Source organism: Thalassophryne amazonica, chromosome 22, assembly GCF_902500255.1.
Source record: "Thalassophryne amazonica chromosome 22, fThaAma1.1, whole genome shotgun sequence".
Classification (NCBI taxonomy): domain Eukaryota; kingdom Metazoa; phylum Chordata; class Actinopteri; order Batrachoidiformes; family Batrachoididae; genus Thalassophryne; species Thalassophryne amazonica.
Window position 1 is genome coordinate 1,904,014 of NC_047124.1, and position 19,487 is coordinate 1,923,500.

The 19,487-nt window shown below is 43.2% G+C and overlaps 1 protein-coding gene across 6 annotated transcripts; it reads left to right on the forward strand.

The window, feature by feature from the left end:
* The first annotated feature begins 356 nt into the window (after positions 1-356).
* Positions 357-18,361, forward strand: gata3 (GATA binding protein 3). 6 transcript variants are annotated; one of them, XM_034163032.1, is made up of 6 exons: positions 357-425; positions 4,763-5,146; positions 6,360-6,893; positions 8,688-8,833; positions 11,216-11,341; positions 17,005-18,361. In XM_034163032.1, exons 2-6 carry the CDS (start codon positions 4,912-4,914, stop codon positions 17,293-17,295), a joined length of 1,332 nt encoding a protein of 443 aa, XP_034018923.1. In that variant the 5' UTR covers positions 357-425; positions 4,763-4,911; the 3' UTR covers positions 17,296-18,361. The 6 variants fall into 6 exon arrangements, with proteins under 6 accessions (XP_034018923.1, XP_034018926.1, XP_034018925.1 ...); XM_034163035.1 differs by lacking the exons at positions 357-425; positions 17,005-18,361 and adding exons at positions 4,196-4,631; positions 16,444-16,993; XM_034163034.1 differs by lacking the exons at positions 357-425; positions 8,688-8,833 and adding exons at positions 4,228-4,631; positions 8,892-8,938.
* Positions 18,362-19,487: the final 1,126 nt, after the last annotated feature.

Here is a 19,487-nt window from a genome sequence, read left to right on the forward strand (position 1 = left end):
GGAGACTTACAAAATAAATCTTGGAATTGTTCTCAGTTTCATCACCTAAATATACAAATCAATCAGTCAATCAATCAATGGTTTGTAAAATCCACACTGGTTTAAAAATATTTTATTTTGGAGCTGCACCTCCACTAACCTGCTAATTAACCAGGTTAGTGTTAAACTGCGTCAGTAGCACCACAAGAAAAGTTCAATAAAAAACGTTATTTTAGACTCTATTAAAGTTTATTTCCACTGTAGTTTTACCTCGTGTTTTATCCAACTCAGAGCTGATCAGTGCGCGCGCGTGACACCGGGACAGAGGGCGCGCGCGCTGCCGTATTATTCTCTCTCTCTGAGTCTCTCTCTCTCTCCTCTTCCATTTCTCTGTCACTCTTCTTTTCCTTCTTCACATCTGCAGGAAAAAGGCTCCACGCGCACAGGTCAGTAAATCCGTGTAATAATCTTCGTAATAATTTTTAAAAATCCTAAATAATTTTTCCACCCAGCAGGCACTGCGGTTTCTGCGTGCGTGACCTCGGCGATGAACAAATGATGTAATAAAGAGACGCAAACAAAGAAAAACGACGTTTATATTTCTCGGCCATCACGGGCGCGTGTGCGCGTGCAGCGGCGGAGAAAAGACCGTCTAATGACCGCCGCCGTGTCCGCAACGTCACGTGATCTAATTAGACAAAACAAAAATACAAAAACTGATTCTTCTTTTTTGGCATCAGGAAACACCCGCAGCTTGTGCGCGTGCCGCACATCGTGCGCAGAATGGCGCAGACGAGCCGTTTCGCGCTTTAGACCCGAACGAGCCATGAAATCGGTCTGATTGTCGCCGGCGGCTCACGCAAAAGCTCCAGGTATTAGACGGCACCACCGGGTCTCTGACGCAAAAAAAGAGAAAAAAAAGATGCACGTCTGATCGCTTTAATTCTGTGTGACGTGATGTTAAACACAATGACGTCAAACGAGGCTTCATCTGGACTTCTATTTGGATTCTGTGGATTAAAACACAACTTAATCTGTTTATTGCTGTTTTATAAATTCACTTTATTTTATTTTTTACAGGCCGCTGCTTAAAATGGCATCAGTGCGTAAGGATAAAAAACACTTTAATTTTCTCCAAAGTGCAGCTTCACCCTCGAAGAAAAGGTGATTTATCCTGCGGCTCGGGTCGTTCTAGGAATCACTTTTTGACGCGCTGGTTTAGTTCTCAGAAGCCGAGTTGGTTCACAGCATCTTTTTTCTTTTCATGAAAAGTCTTGAAAGAAGATAAATGACTCACGGCAAACGACAAATGTACAACATTTAGATAAATGAAAAGGTTTTGACTCACATCCGAGTGCAATCTCACACACACACACACACACACACACACACACACACACACACACACACACACACACACACACACACACACACACACACACACACACACACACACACACACACACACACACACACACACACACACACACACACACACACACACAGCATCTTCTGCTCCACAAACCAAATATATGATTTAAACATTTATTCTTTAATTATTAAGCGGTCGTGTGTGGCTCGGTTTTAATTCTTTTTTATATGAACTCGGTAAATCATCACAGAGATTTGGGATCCAGACGCAGCCCTGCGCAAAAGTCTAAAACACCCTGGTGTTTCTCCGTTGTTGTTGTTTTTTTAAAAAAACTATTACTATATCAGAAAATTGTCCAATCATTAATAAAATACAAAATAAATTAAAGCATAAGGAGAATAATTAAGACCTTTTCGGATCAATGAAAACATTATTTAGTAGGTTTAAGGCGCAGTGCGCCACAAGAAACAGGACAATAAATAATGACTTAAGAGGCTTTTTAAAAATAAACTCATGGCATATGTCATCCAAAATTATTCTAGGAAATGGATATCAAATTTTTATTTTATTTAAACTCTTTTTCAAAGAAAAGTTGACATTTTGAAGATTTTCGTTGATTTGAAGCATCTTTGCTAAAATTTATAATTTAGATCGATCTATATAAAATTGCTCTACATGTATTTATTTACATAGCTAAACATTTTAAACATATAAGACATATGTTTGACTCCCAATGTAAATATACAAACTATCTTATTAAAAAACAGCATCTATTACGTACAGTTATTTGCAAAGTCTGACACCAATCTAGACTTGATTTTTATACATGTACTTTCAGCTCAGTCTCACGTTTTTTGTCGTCCTCCCGTCACGAAATGATTCAAATTTTCGTGACTTTTTAAAAACTCAGTATTACTAACCCTACTCCTTCCTAATCATAGCCACCCCCGAGCGCCCCGCTGCACTTTTAGTTACGTGAAACCATCACGGAGTGAATGTGCTGCTGAATCACGATATATATATATATATATATATATATATATATATATATATATATATATATATATATATATATATATATATATATATATATATATATATATATATATATATAGATATAGTGCGTGTGAGTGTTCATATTATTTGTATAGTGCTGGGATTGTGTGTGCATAACTTTGATCTCGGTTTGTTTTTATGGCCGTGTGATTTATATCTGGCTGAGCTCTGATCAGCTGACAGAAGTGAAACGATATTTATGAGGAAAAATGATTAGTTAGTGACGACACTAAAGCGTTTCATCCTCCGCACAGCCAATGGAACTATCGTGTCTTCACATTTTTGTTTTTTGAAGTGTCATGTCCTGATCTGAGTCACAAGTTATCGGTGCCATCGACAACAGAGGAATCAACTTTTACGCACAGCGGCGCTGCTGCTGTCGGCCTTAAACACACGCTGAAGTTTTAATGTTGGCGCTGCAGACACCGTCTGTCCGTTTTTGAGATTATAAATGATAGTGATATTTTTGATAGAGCTGGCGCTGAATAAGAAACAAAAAACATCATCTGGATTTTGGAAACCTTCGCCACCGTGCGCGGCCTCGCGGCACCTATAAGGACGACTGATGAGCTGCGCGATACTTTTCAACAGGATAATTACACGCGTCCGCTGACAGCTCGACAACAGCAGCTACAGCTCTGTGCATCCAAGTTCAGTCTCAGGTTTGATGATCTCCTCCTCTCTGCAGGTAGACTGACGCTGCGCCAAGTGTTTCCAGCGCACCGGGCCACTAAAATGGCAAATGTCTGTGATCGAGTCACGTGTTTAAAATGAGTGAAATCGGTACCTGATGAGAATTGACTACCAGTGAATCTCCATCTCACCTGATGTCAGACTGTCAAAGGATGAAAACTGGTGCAAGGGCGTGCGCGCTCCTGCTTCGCCGCGCGTTCCGCCTGTGGACAGACGCTTCATTTCCTGACTCGACACCGCGGTACTGACGTCACATCCAATGGCGTCGCCGAGGCTGCCCCCCTCCTCAAATGAATACACCCTATACTACGATTACACAGTGCCAATGTGGAAGTATATAGAGACATAAAATACTTCCCCAAGGACCAGCTTTTTTTTTTCTGCACACATTCATGCGCCGGCCGCACACTGCGCAAATCACAAAATGCACCCTTAAAATCAGCTCTAAAATATCGAAAATGATTTTCACGTCAAACAAACAGGCATCAGGTTACATTTAATGCATCAGTTTGAATAAATAATGAGCCTTTGTCGTCCGTCCGTTTGATATTTCGTTTTACACACTGATGGCGGCCAACAGCAGAAAATATTAGATTTTTTCCTCCTCCCACGGCGAGAAACCATCTTCTATTAATGAATGCATTTGACTGTCACCGCGAGAGGACGCACTGCCACAATTTTAAGAGCGCAAATGTGCCGAAAGCTGTCAGCGGCCCCGAGCAACAGGCTCTGCTGCAGCAGCCCGTTCTTTAGGGAAAAAAAAAAAAAAAATGAAATCAAAAACTGAAACAGGCCTATTGTGTTTTATGTTTTTAAAATTAGTGTACTGAAGTCTGCTGTTGATTTTTTTTACGTGTGAACAGTCAAATTACAGGTGATTTTGCATTTATATATATATATATATATATATATATATATAAATATGTATATATTATATATGTGTATATATGTGTATATATATATATATGTATATATGTTATATATGTATAAACGCCCCTATTTTATTAATATTTTTCCACAAGGTCATTCAACAGTAAAATCTTACAGCGCCTCTTGACCCATGTTATATTCAATTAGTTCAGGCCCCTCCCCTTCACTGATGACACTGACAGACCCTCCTTAAGTTGCGTCGCGCCACAGCTGTCTGCAAGCATTGAGCTGCCTGGCGCCATCCTGAAAGAATGCCTTCACTGTAAAAAAAAAAAAAAAAAAAAAAAGAGAGAGAGAGGGGGGTAGAGTAAGGGCGAGAGAGCAGGAACAACACAGACAGAGAGGGAGAGCGAGGGGAGCGGAGTTAATGGAGAGGGCTACAACTGCGCACAGAGATTTGATCAGTGAGTTTAAGTTGCTGCTGCCGGTCAGTGCGCAGTCACCGAGCCCTGCGCACGCACAATCCTCCGCAACTTGTAGAGCCGCGCTGAAACAGTGACATTTATCTAAGAGGAAGAAGTTCACGAACTCTGCGTGGGACCGGATTCCGTTTTTGGACGTATTTACGTGACGCTACTTTCGTTGCATTTTGTAATGCGGGGTATGTTTCGTCTTTAAATTTTGTCCTTGTCATTAAAAAAAACAAACTTTAGCGTCAGTCTGTGTGTGTTTATTTATGCTGCACGTTTTGTCGATGTTCAGAAAATAAGAGCATAATCTCTCTGTCTCCAGGTGATCGGAGGCGAGCGCGGAGCCTGTGGATTTAACAGAAAAACGGATTTTGGACAATTTGTTTCTACTCTTTTGACTGGTCCCTGTTTCCTTTGACGTGCATGAACATTCTGTGAAGATTAAAAAAATATATATATATACGGGAAGCGATGGAAGTAAGTGCGGATCAGCCCCGATGGATGAGCCATCATCCCGCGGTGTTGAACGAGCAGCATCCCGGCTCACATCACCCGGGCCTCGGTCACTCGTACATGGACCCTTCGCAGTATCCCCTCCCTGACGATGTGGATGTACTGTTTAATATCGATGGACAGGGGAACCACGTCTCTCCGTACTATGGGAACTCAGTCCGGGCCGTCCAGAGGTATCCTCCTCCTCCACACAGTGAGTATCAAGGCTGAACGGCCTTTTTATGTGAACTCGAGTGCGCGTTACGCTGCGCCATTTATTCATTCTGAAAAGACTCAAAATCGTGTCGATGGTTGGAATTATACCACTGTGATACAGAACAGGTTTCGGTTTTGGCCTGAGGTGACTTTGCCCTAAAAAAAGCAGAGGTTATGTATTGTGAAACCGTGCTGTAAATGTGTACGGCACCACTGTTTTTGATTTCTTTTATCTCTCTCTGTCGCGCTCTCTCTCTCTCTCTCTCTCTCTCTCTCACACACACACACACACACACACACACACAATTCACTTTGAGAACAGTTTGCGCGCCGGTTTTTACTCACGGCTCACAGCCGCGCGTAATTTAGTTTTGGATCAAATTCAAACTTACAGCTCTAAACAAAAATGTGGTAACGCCTTTATTTTTGAAGAGTTATTTGTAGCTTCTAAACTGATACAAAACAGAGTTTCCACGTATATCCGTGCGAAATGAATTTCTGATAAGAATGCGGTTTGTAGCTGCACACTCACACAGCTACAAACAAATAACTGTGCAAATATTTACGTAATTCTGATATATTTTACGCCCCGCCAGGCCGTTTTTAATTATGCATATTTCACGCACACTTTATTGACGGATTAATATTTGTGTCATTTGCCGTTTAAAATAATGACTGTTTTGACACCTGGAGTATTTTGGTCGTGCTAACATGGTTTTATCTCTGACTCCACGTGAATACACATGAACATGTTAAATGTGCCAAGATATTCATTGTTTCGAGATTCCGCTAATTCTTACATTAATTCAGAAACAAATACGCACTGGCTTTTACGCAGCGCCGTGCCAACAAATGAACGCGTTGGCGCATGTTATCGTGCTGTCAGCTGTCACCAACACACGATCACTGACACTCAGAACTAGACTTTATTTTAAAATGATGACGTTTCTCCGAGATGATCCAATCAGTGAGGAAAAAGAACAATAACCTTCGCGCTTGGCCACATCAAAGTCTTTAGAGTTCCTAAAAAGCATTTTACGAAATAAGCAGATTGTTGCTTTGAAAAAAAAGTGACTTGATCTTAAAAATATTTGGCGACTCCGAAGAGACCTAAATTATTTTATTGTTATTTATTTTGGGGTGTTGGTGTGGGGGGACGCACAGATTGAGGTCATGGTTGTGATGTTTGCTCGTGTTTCTGTCCCGTCCAGGTAGCCAGGTGTGCCGCCCGTCGTTACTGCACGGCTCCCTGCCCTGGCTGGAGGGCAGCAAAGGCATCGCCCCGCACCACAGTACTTCGCCCTGGAACCTGAGCCCGTTCCCCAAGAACCCGCTGCACCACGGCTCCCCGGCCAGCCTGTCCGTCTACCCTCCCTCCTCCTCCTCCTCGCTGTCCACCGGACATTCCAGTCCACACCTCTTCACGTTTCCCCCGACCCCACCCAAAGACGTATCCCCGGACCCAGGTATATCAACCCCGGGCTCCAGTAGCTCCGGTCGGCAAGAGGATAAGGAGTGCATAAAGTACCAGGTGACCCTGGCCGAGAGCATGAAACTGGAGTCAACTCACAGCCGGAGCGTGGCGTCAATCGGAGCAGGGTCATCCTCTGCCCACCACCCCATCGCCACATACCCACCCTATGTCCCCGAATACGGGCCAGGCCTCTTCCCACCAAGTAGCCTGATAGGTGGGTCATCTTCTAGTTATGGTTCCAAAACAAGACCAAAAACAAGGTCCTGTTCAGGTAGGCGTGCGCTTTATTACATTCCCTTTTGATCTAACATGATTCCATAGATTTTAATGGCAGCCAATGTTTAATCCAAAACTCCCATCAGCACATGATCAAGATCTCCTTCTAGGACAGAAAGAGGAAATAACAGCAGTAACAGGTTAGGAGGAAAAACTCCAGCTTGTAGGTGGACTTGTCATTAAAATAAACAGACTTATTTCAGGTCATTTTCCTTCCTCCTGCGCGCTGACAGAGAGCGGCTCTCCGGCCTGTGTCTCCGCGGTTAGATGTTTAACATAATCCCATTACTGCCGCACCAGCGCGCGCCACTGTTGCATTGTTTATCCAGCGGCGCAGCTCCGGATGCGCAGCGCACGAACCACCGAGCAGAGAGGGAGGGAGGGAGGGCACCAAGGGGTGGAGGCTTTTTTTTCTTCCAAATTGAAGGGGTAATTATTTTTAAGGTTAACTAATGCTGTGCATCTGAAAAGCAGTTTTCTGTAAAGAGATTAATATCAGAGCGCGCGCGCGCCTCCAAAAAACACTGGATTAGTTGATGCATATCATCGGGATTATTATTATTATTATTATTACTGAGCAAAACACACCGACACATTAATGCAAATAATCATTTTAATTCCACGATAATGTTCATTTATAGAGATATTTAAAGAAATGTGAGCAAGAAAATAACGTAAGCTTCACACAGCAGCGTCTCCTACCAGATTAACACACACACACACACACACACACACACACACACACACACACACACACACACACACACACACACACACACACACACACACACACACACACACACACACACACACACACACACACACACACACACACACACACACACACACACACACACACACACACACTTGTCCAGGTGCTTGCATGTCTGTCACGTCCTGATCCCTCCCCCTTCCTCTGCCATGAAACAGGGTTGTGTTTGCAGCTCCGCTTGAAAGGGGAACTGCAGCTCCATGAAAATGCAAACGCGCCGTCTGAGCGCTGCACCAAAAAAAAATAAAAAAATAAAAATAAGACCCGGAAATAGCTGCAGCTCCCGTGATTCACGTTTAGACCCCCAAAGTGTTAGTGTGCAGCTCACTTGCCGGTGTCACTAAAGAAGTGCCAAACATTACCCAATACAATACATATTATTATTATTATTATCATTTTATTAGCCAGTGGTAAAAACATATATATATATATATATATATATATATATATATATATATATATATATATATATATATATATACGGACTGAAGCATAATTTCAACTCGCAAATTATTTTTAGGGGGAAAAAAATTTCCTCCTTAATGCCATGTATCTTGCAGTTGTTAATGTATGTACAAGATTTGTGTTTTCTGTGTGACATCAGTTTTGATTACTGAACAGATTATGTGACCTGATTAAGAATTAAAAAAAAAAAAAAAAACTAATTTTTTAATTTGGATGCAGTCCTTTTGGTAACAGTTTTCAAACTACATTATGACAATACTTAATAATAAATGAATAAAATACAAATGTAAATCTTAGCAGGTCACACGGTTTGTTGCAGCACCTGCTTGCCTCATGGACCTTAACACATCACAAAGGACGTCTGAATGGATTATTATATTATTATTATTAAGTTTTTGCATGCTTTATAAAAATCCTAACGTCGACTTTGTTTTTTTCCCCTATTTGCAGCAGATCAGATTTGTGCAAAACTAAAGTTGCTTTTCCATTTTAAGACCAAACTGACGCAGCATCTCCGTGTTGTGTGTGTGTGTGTGTGTGTGGTTTTTGCAGAAGGTAGAGAGTGTGTGAACTGCGGGGCCACGTCGACTCCGCTGTGGCGGCGGGATGGTACGGGTCACTATCTGTGTAACGCCTGCGGACTGTATCACAAGATGAACGGGCAGAACCGCCCTCTCATCAAACCCAAGCGGCGGCTGGTACGTCTTCCTCCACCTCTCTATTGATGACATTTCTCTCTGTTTGTCCCCTTTCCAGGAAGAAGTAGGCCTATTAGCTGCAGGAAATTGACTCGGCAAGTGCAGGTCTCTGCTTTCACTACAATAGAAAAACTGCACATTTTAAAATGTTATTTATTGATATCTTGTTGATCTACAATATTCTGTATTTAAAAGAGGCCTGTGCACTTTTTTAAAGAATGTGCCTGCAGGCCTGAGTTTAAAACAATGCAAAAGGAGCTTCATGCATGGAAACAAACCTGTGGCCATATTTGCAATTCTTGAAGCTATTTTTGCAGTTTGCATGACGGAGAAAACCCTTCTTTCCCCCCGAGGATTTCCCTTCCCTTCTTGGCTGAATTAAAAATCTTTCGAGGCACACACACACACACACACACACACACACACACACACACACACACACACACACACACACACACACACACACACACACACACACACACACACACACACACACACACACACACACACACACACACACACACACGTCTGCCCGGTTCTGTTCTGGACCTCTAATGTGAAAAGCCGACTTCCCAGGAAAAGGCTGCCGGATATCTGATAACAGCTCAGGCCGCCTCCCCGCGCACACTCACCACGTCACAGTGTTTCTTTAAAGACGCGCAGATGACAGTCAGGTGTGCGCAACTGGCGCGCCATTTTGATATGTATATATTTTTCAGTAATGACGCAACAATACGCGTGGAGCTCAGAACGTGACGTCAAGAAAGCGTTCATTAAAATAATGACTAGCAATAACTTGGTAATCTTTCACATGTGCGGTATTTTCCAAGCAAAATATGGAGCTAAAATGCTTCTGGAGCACAAATAGGGGAACAAAAAGTGACATCAGAGGAGCACTTATTATAATAACTATTAATTATATCTTGTCCATCATTTCATAGCCTCAGAGGTTTAAAGTTTGGATACATATAGTTCCAAATTAATGATGGCGCCACTATCCGAATTAAGTTGTAAAATAATAATAAAAATTTAAAAAGTGCAATCAGACAGATATTTACTCAAAGGAATATTTGCCAATATTGCACTGCTCCAACGCTTTGGACACAGAAATATGGCACATGTGCGTAAATCTTAAAAACAATTTTTTTTTGTAATTTATCAAATGAAAGCGATCATCTGGAATCGAAGTGCTTCTGCCGGTCTATAAAGTCGCACTAGACGTGCATTTTTGAAAATAAATTCTAATATTTTGTCACGATGTTACAGCTCCAAAGGTGTTGTCTGAAATTTGGCCTGGTGTGTTATTCTGACAAATAAGAGTGGCGCGCAATTTTAGGTGGAAAGCCTTGCAATCCAAACTCAGAAGGAAAGGTTAAGATCTGGACATCACGTGGGCTAAAGGGGTTTATTGGGAGAGTCTGATTGGATATTCAAAGCGCACAGCAGCAGCAGCGGGGCGACGAGGCCACCACGTGTGTATAATTGGAAAATCCCTTCCAGAGATAATGTAGTCCTTTACGCGCCGTGTCCTTTGCGCTCACCTGCCTATTGATTGTTTTTAGAGATTATAACATCAATGTCAAGTCTTTGCAGCAAACTGGGCTCGGAGGGGAGCCGCTAAAAATCCATGACGTGACTTTCACTGTCCAAATGAAGCTGTCGCCCGAAGCCGCGACAAAAATGTCCCGATTTTTGCAAATGCTTTTAAAATGCGTTTTCTCTGAACGTGTCAAATATTTTCTAGCCACAATGTATATGTTTCTAGACAGAAATAAAACACATAATAAGATTTTAGATTTTTTTTGTTAAAAAAAAAAAGACCTTTTCATTCCAAATGAAGTCGATTTTAAAGAAGTCTTCGTGGCACAAACACGAAACTTTAAGAGGAAATTTAATCAGATTTAATAGCTCCCATTTCAAGGCACTGCTTTTATGTCTCCTGTAAATGTTTATTCTGCAGGAGACACGCGCTCCGTGGCGCTATTTTTAGCCCGGAGTGAAAGCAGCTCTCTTTTCACCATTTCAGTCTTTACTTCCTAACTATTTTAGACTCGCTGAATCCGAAAAGAAGTGAGAAGAAAAGGTTTTATGCAGTGTGGCTGCATGACGGTGCGTCAATCCTTCGGAATAATGCTGCAAACTCCACACAGCACAGGACCGAAAAATGAAAATTCACTTCACGAAAACACGAGTTATTGTCTTAAATATGCAGAAATGTGCAAGTTGCCATGTATGCAGGGCTGCCAAAATTACGCGCCAGAAACTGGTTCAGACGTTTCTGAGCCCTGGATCTTGGTGCTAAAAACCTGCTTTATTGATTGGCTCATAGTTCGCTCATGTGACTTTTTTCTTCCTCTTCTTCCTTTTTGGGGGGGTTTGCAGTCCGCAGCCAGACGAGCAGGAACGTCATGTGCAAACTGTCAAACGACAACGACGACGCTGTGGCGGAGAAACGCCAACGGGGACCCGGTGTGTAACGCCTGCGGCCTGTACTTTAAACTGCACAATGTAAGTAATAAATCAGACCCCGAAGCCACCAAAGATGGCCTTTAATTTGGTCTCTTCATGCCCCTGAGTGTATGGAAGTCCATGCCTGCCAAAAGGTGCAAGCCATCCATCCTGAACCCGTTTATTCCAGTTAAGGATCTGATCTCCAAAATAATTTAAATGGGAAAAATAATTATGACATAAATCAACATTTTGATATTTGAAGTAAAAAGAAGAAGAAGGAAAAATGATCAAATCAATCAATCAAGCAACATTTATTTATAGAGCACTTTACAGCACAGACTGGTGTCCAAAGTGCGTAACATTAAAAACACAAATTCACAAAAATAAAACACATATACAATTACATTTTAAAACGGCTATCGTCAAATGAGGTAAAAAGCATTAAATAAATAAAATATAATAATATTGATTAAAAAGATTCAAACATGACTTAAAAATTCTGAGATAAAATCAAAATTAGGAGATTAAGAACTCAGTTTTGGATTTCACAAACAAAATTACGAGGTAACAAAATCAGATAAAACACACCATAATGACAACAGAAATACTGACAAAGTAACAATTAGAATAAATGCCCAAATTTTGTCTTTTTGCATCAAAATTGAGCTAGTAATAGTTTTAATTCCATAGTTACAAATAAGGAACATATTAATATGAAATACAATTTAAAAATTTGAGATGTCAGCTTTTTTTCCTACTTTTTGACAGACATGCCAAATTTAGATTTCCCCTCAATTTAATGCAAAATAGTTTTATATACATCATAATAATTTCGGGGTTTTACTGCTACATCACCTCAAACATTTTTAAAGTCTTTTGGAAATGGTCTTCCATATATTTCCCACCTAAATACAACATTAAAGTGATTTTTGTAAAATGTGTGAGTGAAATGAGCCTGCAGCAGCTGTCATGTATTAAAAAGGGGGAGCAAATTAAAATGAGATTAATTTCCAGACCTTTTTTGTGGCATTTGAGTTCTGTGTGCACCAGGGACTCAGAGTCCCCCCCCTCTGACCACCCATCCCTCTGATTTGTTTTGGGCCATCTTGTGCATCACATCATTTCACATCCCTGATCTGAGAACCCCGGGGGCGGCTTTATCTCTCTGTAGCGCTCTGTCTTTGCACAAAACTGTCACCTTTAATCAAACAGAAGCTGAAACTACTAATAAAAATCAGAATAACTCCTCCGAGGCCACGTGCTTGGAATATTTTTGCCTCTCTGATGAAGGTGTGTGAGAGGAGAAGACTCCTGTGTCCCTCTTTGTCACTTTGATGCTTTCTGCAGACTTTTGAGTGACTGAAGAAGAAAAGTTCCCAGTTTGCATTTAAGTTGACCCCTGACCTTTCTGTAATTGAGAAATTATTATTATTTCTTTTGGTGGTTGATTCAGTCTTGTATGGGTTCCTCCTTTGAAAAGGGAGAATTTGGTGGCGTGCCCCCTGATGTGGATCCGTCTGACCCGTAAGGTTCAGTTCAGATAAGAGGCCTGATCAGGAAGCCGTGTTAACAACAAAAACACAGTTTTCTCAGCACGTGTGAATCATATCTGTGAGTGGAAGACTTGTGATGTGACAGCGTGTGCTACACTTTGGCTTGGTGTTTGTGGCAGCGTGGTGGACGAGCGGGCCCGAGGCTTCCTCTGCGAGGCAGTGTGCAGCATCAAAGAGCCTGACCGGCTTTAGCTGGGTGGAACGCACCTGAGAGCTGGAAGCCAGTCAGAGAAAGTGGAGCCACATCATAGAGGAAGAAACCACATCAGTGACGGTGGCGCGGGGTCGCACTCTGCCCTCCCCCGATCATCGAGGCCCCTCTGCTTAAAGAGTCAGCAAAAAATGCCAACGTCTCAGATGGTGCAAGTGAGAAATCCCTCTTCCCATTTCCCAAAGAAGAAGCGCTCTCAGAAAGATCAGGGGAGCCACTCGGCGTCATCCACCTCCCGTCATAATCCTGCCCAGAGCTGGAATTCCATCATCCAGCTCTCATTCCCGCCTAAACCTACACTGGAATATGGCCGCTGCTTCCATTTTGGCCAGGAGACGGCCACACGGTTGAGAAGGAGGACTTGGCTGTGGACGGCGGTCTTCACGGCCACGTGTCTCTGCAGTCGTCTGACTGACTGAGCATCAGCTGCCAGCCCTTCCTCCGTGTCTTCTTTGCAGATGTTCTCTCAATCTTTCTCTCGCTCTCTCCTTTTCTGGCACAGCAGCGGTCATCGTTAGAGTCCGTCAGCTTTTAAAACCTTACCGAAAACAAAGACGTTTGCTTTTTCCAGACAGGAGACTCAGATTTGTCCCATGATCAGATGCTGTTATGTCACTGCAGCAGAAAATGTGCACTAGCTACCTAGACGGGGCACCGGAGCGCATCCACCCGCCAAGACCGCATCCACCTGCCAAGACCCGCCAAGCATCCACCCACCAACACCTGCCAAGACCGCATCCACCTGCCAAGACCCGCCAAGACCGCATCCACACGCCAAGACCGCATCCACCCGCCAAGACCCGCCAAGCATCCACCCACCAAGACCCGCCAAGACCGCATCCACCCGCCAAGACCCGCCAAGCATCCACCCGCCAAGACCCGCCAAGACTGCATCCACCCGCCAAGACCGCATCCACCCGCCAAGACCGCATCCACCTGCCAAGACCCGCCAAGACCGCATCCACCCGCCAAGACTGCATCCACCCACCAAGATCTGCCAAGACCGCATCCACCCGCCAAGACCACATACACCTGCCAAGACCCACCAAGACTGCATCCACCCACCAAGATCTGCCAAGACCGCATCCACCCGCCAAGACCGCATCCACCTGCCAAGACCCGCCAACACCGCATCCACCCGCCAAGACTGCATCCACCCACCAAGATCTGCCAAGACCGCATCCACCCGCCAAGACCGCATCCACCTGCCAAGACCCACCAAGACTGCATCCACCCACCAAGATCTGCCAAGACCGCATCCACCCGCCAAGACCGCATCCACCCGCCAAAACCCGCCAAGACTGCATCCACTCACCAAGATTGCATCCACCCACCAAGACCGCATCCACCTGCCAAGACCCGCCAAGACCGCATCCACCTGCCAAGACCGCATCCACCTGCCAAGACCCACCAAGACTGCATCCACCCACCAAGATCTGCCAAGACCGCATCCACCCGCCAAGACCGCATACACCTGCCAAGACCCGCCAATACTGCATCCACCCATCAAGATCTGCCAAGACCGCATCCACCCGCCAAGACCGCATCCACCTGCCAAGACCCGCCAAGACCGCATCCACCCACCAAGATCCGCCAAGACCGCATCCACCCGCCAAGACCCACCAAGACCGCATCCACCCGCCAAGACCGCATCCACCCGCCAAGACCGCATCCACCTGCTAAGGCCGCCATCCTTGAGTTCTGTGCTGATATTAAAACTGGTCTAACTTGCCTTGTCCCTGATTTGCTCACCTGAACCTGCACAGGATTTCACTTGTTGACTGTCATCTTTTGATGACTGACTGATTTAATTATGATCAGCAGATTAACATTTTACAAATTGACCAAAATGTCAGAAAACTTTGCATCTCACTATGTAAAACGTAGCAGGAAAAAGAGATCCAGAATCCAGAACTGGGTTCTGATCAATGTTAAAATTTAAATGGTGCTTTCAGTTGATAATGTTGATCAGTACCAACAGGTTTGTTGTAAATCAGCAGAAATTAGACATTTTTTTGAAATGTTGAAGAAAAAAAAAATCTTGTCTGAGAGAGTCAGTCAGTGATCTTGGGTCCACATCCAGGTCCTGATCCAAATCAGAGTTTAAAGTGTTTTTGTTCATCATTAATCCAAAAGTGTCTGTAAGTAATCTTGCTAATACAAACAAACAAACAAACAAACAAACAAACAAACCAACAGATTAAAAGAAGCGCTACATATTTAAGAAGGAATACTGAGAGTAGATCTGCACGGATCCTAATGTCCTTCCTACTTTTGTGGGCTTCTGCTGCGACGACATTGAAGATGTAAATTTCAAGCATGTGGTGCTACATTGATGATTGTGATTATATCTGTCAAAGTCTCGTTTCAGCATCACGTTGTATGTTTTTATATAAAGTTAATGACTCGTCCTGCAAACACCTCGTCACTGGTCCACAGTTTGGTTTTAAGTTTTCCATGAAATATATATCTGTTATGTTGTTTGTTTGTGCTCGGACACATTTCAGGTCAATCACAAAGAATTTGTTCAGTGTAGAAAGTTCCACTCAGTATAGTTCCTGGACTAAGGAATGAAGATTCAGATAAGTGCCACAGATACACCACTTAAAGCAGAAATACGCTGTACCAAACAGTGTTTGGTCAGTTATCACAGCACTTTTATTTTTTAGAAAATACATTTACCTATTTCACGCTCCTGTTATAAGAAAGTGATTGTAGTGCAGTGGTAAAGTTTCTGTCTGGTAATCAGACTGTGTAGGTTTGAATCCCGTGGCGTTTTTTTTCTCCTTTTTATTTAACCGGGGTTATTTAACAGCCCCTTCATGACTGTATGTCTGTGACCATGGGTCATCTATGGAGGAACAGATGGATCATATTTGTATTGCCCGCTTGATAAATGTGGTGTGTGGGTTTATTTCATTTTAAATACATCCATCTCCTTCCTCATATCAGACAGGTTCCCGCAGTTTTCAAGGAGAGTGTGAGTTCAAGTCCCGTGGGTGGCATGTAATTTTTATTTTTTTTTAAATTTCAGCAGCTGCACGATGTGGTTACACATCGTGCAGCTGCTGGCAGTGTGTTCCCGCAGGCACGAACCATCGCACTGGGATCGTGCATGCCTACCCGTCGCCGCGATGTTTCGTGGTTTGAGCATACAAGTTGTTTTTCGTGAGTCACCCTGAGTTGTACTTTATTTGCACTATATGTGTAGGGGCCCTTAGAAAGCTTCAGATCTCAAATTATGCAACATCTTAAAATTCATAGTGAAAATGTTGAATCTAAATTGAGGTGTTGAATTTTAAAAAACAAAATCATGCCAGATTAACAAGATATGACCCATTTCTGTTGCTTTAAATGGAAAGGAGCTGGTGTTAACCACACCCCCCTCTTTCAAGGGATGGGCAGCAGCAATGTCATGGCTAATGCTGCATTCCATGGCAACTGGGAACTCGGAGCATCCGGCTCTCAACTCGGGAGGCGGGAAGAAAATGAAGGAATACACCACCAGGAGTTGCTTTTCCTGTTCTGTAACTTGGTAAAGGTTCCTCAGTCTCTATTCCACCTCTGACATCATTCCCTAAATGATGTTGATTAAAATTATTTTAAGAAATGTTGTTTGCTGTTTGCAGAAAAGTAACAAAGTCAACCTGAACTTAGCCGTGATTTATTTATTTATTTTACATTTGTTTGTGGATGAAATATGTTGAAGTCTCAAATGACATAATTTTCACTTCAAAATCCTGATCATGAAGTATTTTGAATGCAGCATAACCTCATGGGTGTGTCAGGCTTGGTGGGCGTGTCTCCTGGAGCAAGTCCTGGTGAAGATGTGGAATTGCATGATGTGCTGTGGATGTTTCTAGAGGCTCACATGTGGAATTATGTTTGAACTTTGATCATTCTTTGGCAAAGGCAATGTACTAATCTGCCGTCTTCTCTGTGCCCTATGAGAGCAGATCAACCGACCTCTGACCATGAAGAAGGAAGGCATCCAGACCCGGAACAGGAAGATGTCCAGCAAGTCCAAGAAGAGCAAAAAGTCCCAAGACAGCATGGAAGACTTCTCCAAAAGCCTGATGGACAAGAGCAGCTCCTTCAGCCCCGCCGCACTGTCTCGCCACATGTCCTCCTTCCCGCCCTTCTCGCACTCCAGCCACATGCTGACCACTCCCACGCCCATGCACCCACCCACCAGCCTGCCCTTTGCCCCACATCACCCTTCCAGTATGGTGACAGCTATGGGCTAGAAGACCCCCCACCCCATGCTGCTCCGCCCCCATCCCTGGGCCTCGCCACCACGCCCTCTGCTGACCTGCTTCCATATCTAAAAACAGAAACTGCTCCTCAGCCTGACCTACGCTCCCTCCGTATGCCGACGACGACACGCTTTCGGCTCCTTTTGCCCTCAGTTTATCTTATTTTTGTAAGTGTACTGCTTTGCAGAGTGACTCAACAGTGGTGCGAGGACCTCTGGGGGGTGGGGTTCTTATTTTGACCTCCAGTCGGTAAAGGGACTTGGACATTTTCTCCCCCAAACGACTGGCACACAGAGGTTCTCCTCCCAGCTGAACCCTCGAAAATGGAGCTCCATTTGTGTATAAAAAGCCACCCCCCAACTCAAATCTTTAATTCCCTGTTTTCTCTTCACATCTCACCTGTGCAACAGGAACCGCCGCTGCTCCCCTTCTTCTTCTTCTGAAGATGAGGAGTGAAAGACGCTGAATATATTTGTACAAATTGTATGAAATACAGTACATTTAATTAATGAAGACTTTTTAATTAAGTAAAAAAGAAAAAGTTAATTTGCCCCTGGGCAGCTAACAACAAGAAGGGTACGAGGCGCAGCAGGTGGAGAGACTTTCTGCCAGACGAGGTGGAGGGATGAAAGACCGTTTTCACCCACGTGAACTGTGTTGCATTAAATTTTGCAGGGACTCGGCGACTCCTGCGGTTGCCATTTCTCTTTATTTTTGGATGTGCTATAGGTCTCGGGCAATCGGTTTGTGTTGACGTGCACGGAGACACACACACACACACACACACACACACGTTCTGGCACATGACCACATGAAAGACTTTCTTCCTGCTCACAGGTGATATGCATTGTGAAAAAAAAGTTCCTGTATTTGTTATTTGTATGTATAAATCAGAGCACCAAAAATACGAAAGAAACAAAGATGTAGAATTATTTCTTTATGTTATGCAGACTGAATGGTTGTAAAAAATTTAATAATAATCACTAGTGTAAAATATGACTGCTTTTTTGTTTCGTAATTTTTTTCCTCTTTGAAAATAATAAACTAGTTTAATCTCTGTTGACATGTTAAAGCCTGTGGTCACGAGCCGTCGTTTCTGTGTTCGTGTCTTTGCCGTCTGATTGACACCACAGGTTGCACAGCCGGTGCCACGCCCCCTTTTTAACCTGCATTCACAGGAACGTTTCTCTGAGTGCACGTAAAGAGGAAGAAGCAGAAATAAACAGTAGCAATGGAACAACAAATCAAAGCACACGGTGACAGAGGTCAGGCCCAACGGGACTTTAATGCATCACAGTGACAGCGAGCCGCCACCCGTCAGGCGGGTTCATCACTAAACATCAGCTCAGGGATGTTCCGCTCATGTCAGCTTTGTTTCTTAGGGAGTCTCCACTTTGGCTCAGGGTCGCGACGGCAGACTTGGTGCAAGTATTTGGTAATCTGGGGGGTAACCCCACCCAGCCACTGACCAAAGGTGTGATAAAACATGGTGAAGGTCTTTGCCTTCGATTTTATAATGAAATATGGACCGTGTGATGAGCTTCCTTCTGGGTTAACCTGCAGAAAGACAAACCAATAACCGACGACTGCAGGAAGACGGCAGCCATGTTTTCTCAGTCACGTGACTCTCAATGTCACAAGCTCCTCTCAGCCAATCACGGCTCACAACAGGGGACCAACGCTGCCCCAACGACGGGATGACATGCTGAAAATATGACTTATTCAGAGAAATCTGGAGGATGAAATATTGATCATTCTGTCAATGTTCAGATCATTATTGATTAGGGAACAATTGATTGATTTTAAAGTGTTATCATAATCATAGTAAAAAACATTAATTTTATCCAATGTAAAGACTGATTGTCTCCAGTTCTGAGGTTTTCTGGAAAAACAATTGAGAAAAACATGCTGATTGTGTTCACACAATTTCATATGAGAGTTTTGATTTGATGCTCAATTGTTTTTTGTAATGAGAAATTCAGAACCCAGAACAAAATGTGACATTATTATTATTATTATTATTATTATTATTATATAAAAAATAGAAAATTTTAGACAATGTTAGACATTAAAAAAACCCTAAACATTTAATTAGAAGAAAATGGCTGGATCATATTCCTGAAACTTCAACAGTATTAACAAAAACCCCCCCACAATATTTGTGTTTTAACAGAAACTGGACA

What these genes read in the sequence shown, in the direction of transcription:
- gata3 (XM_034163032.1), top strand. Translation starts at nt 4,912, where the DNA reads ATGGAAGTAAGTGCGGATCAGCCCCGATGGATGAGCCATCATCCCGCG. An exon ending in AAAAACAAGGTCCTGTTCAG is followed by an intron (nt 6,894 to 8,687) that starts GTAGGCGTGCGC and finishes TGGTTTTTGCAG; the next exon opens with AAGGTAGAGAGTGTGTGAAC. An exon ending in TCAAACCCAAGCGGCGGCTG is followed by an intron (nt 8,834 to 11,215) that starts GTACGTCTTCCT and finishes GGGGGTTTGCAG; the next exon opens with TCCGCAGCCAGACGAGCAGG.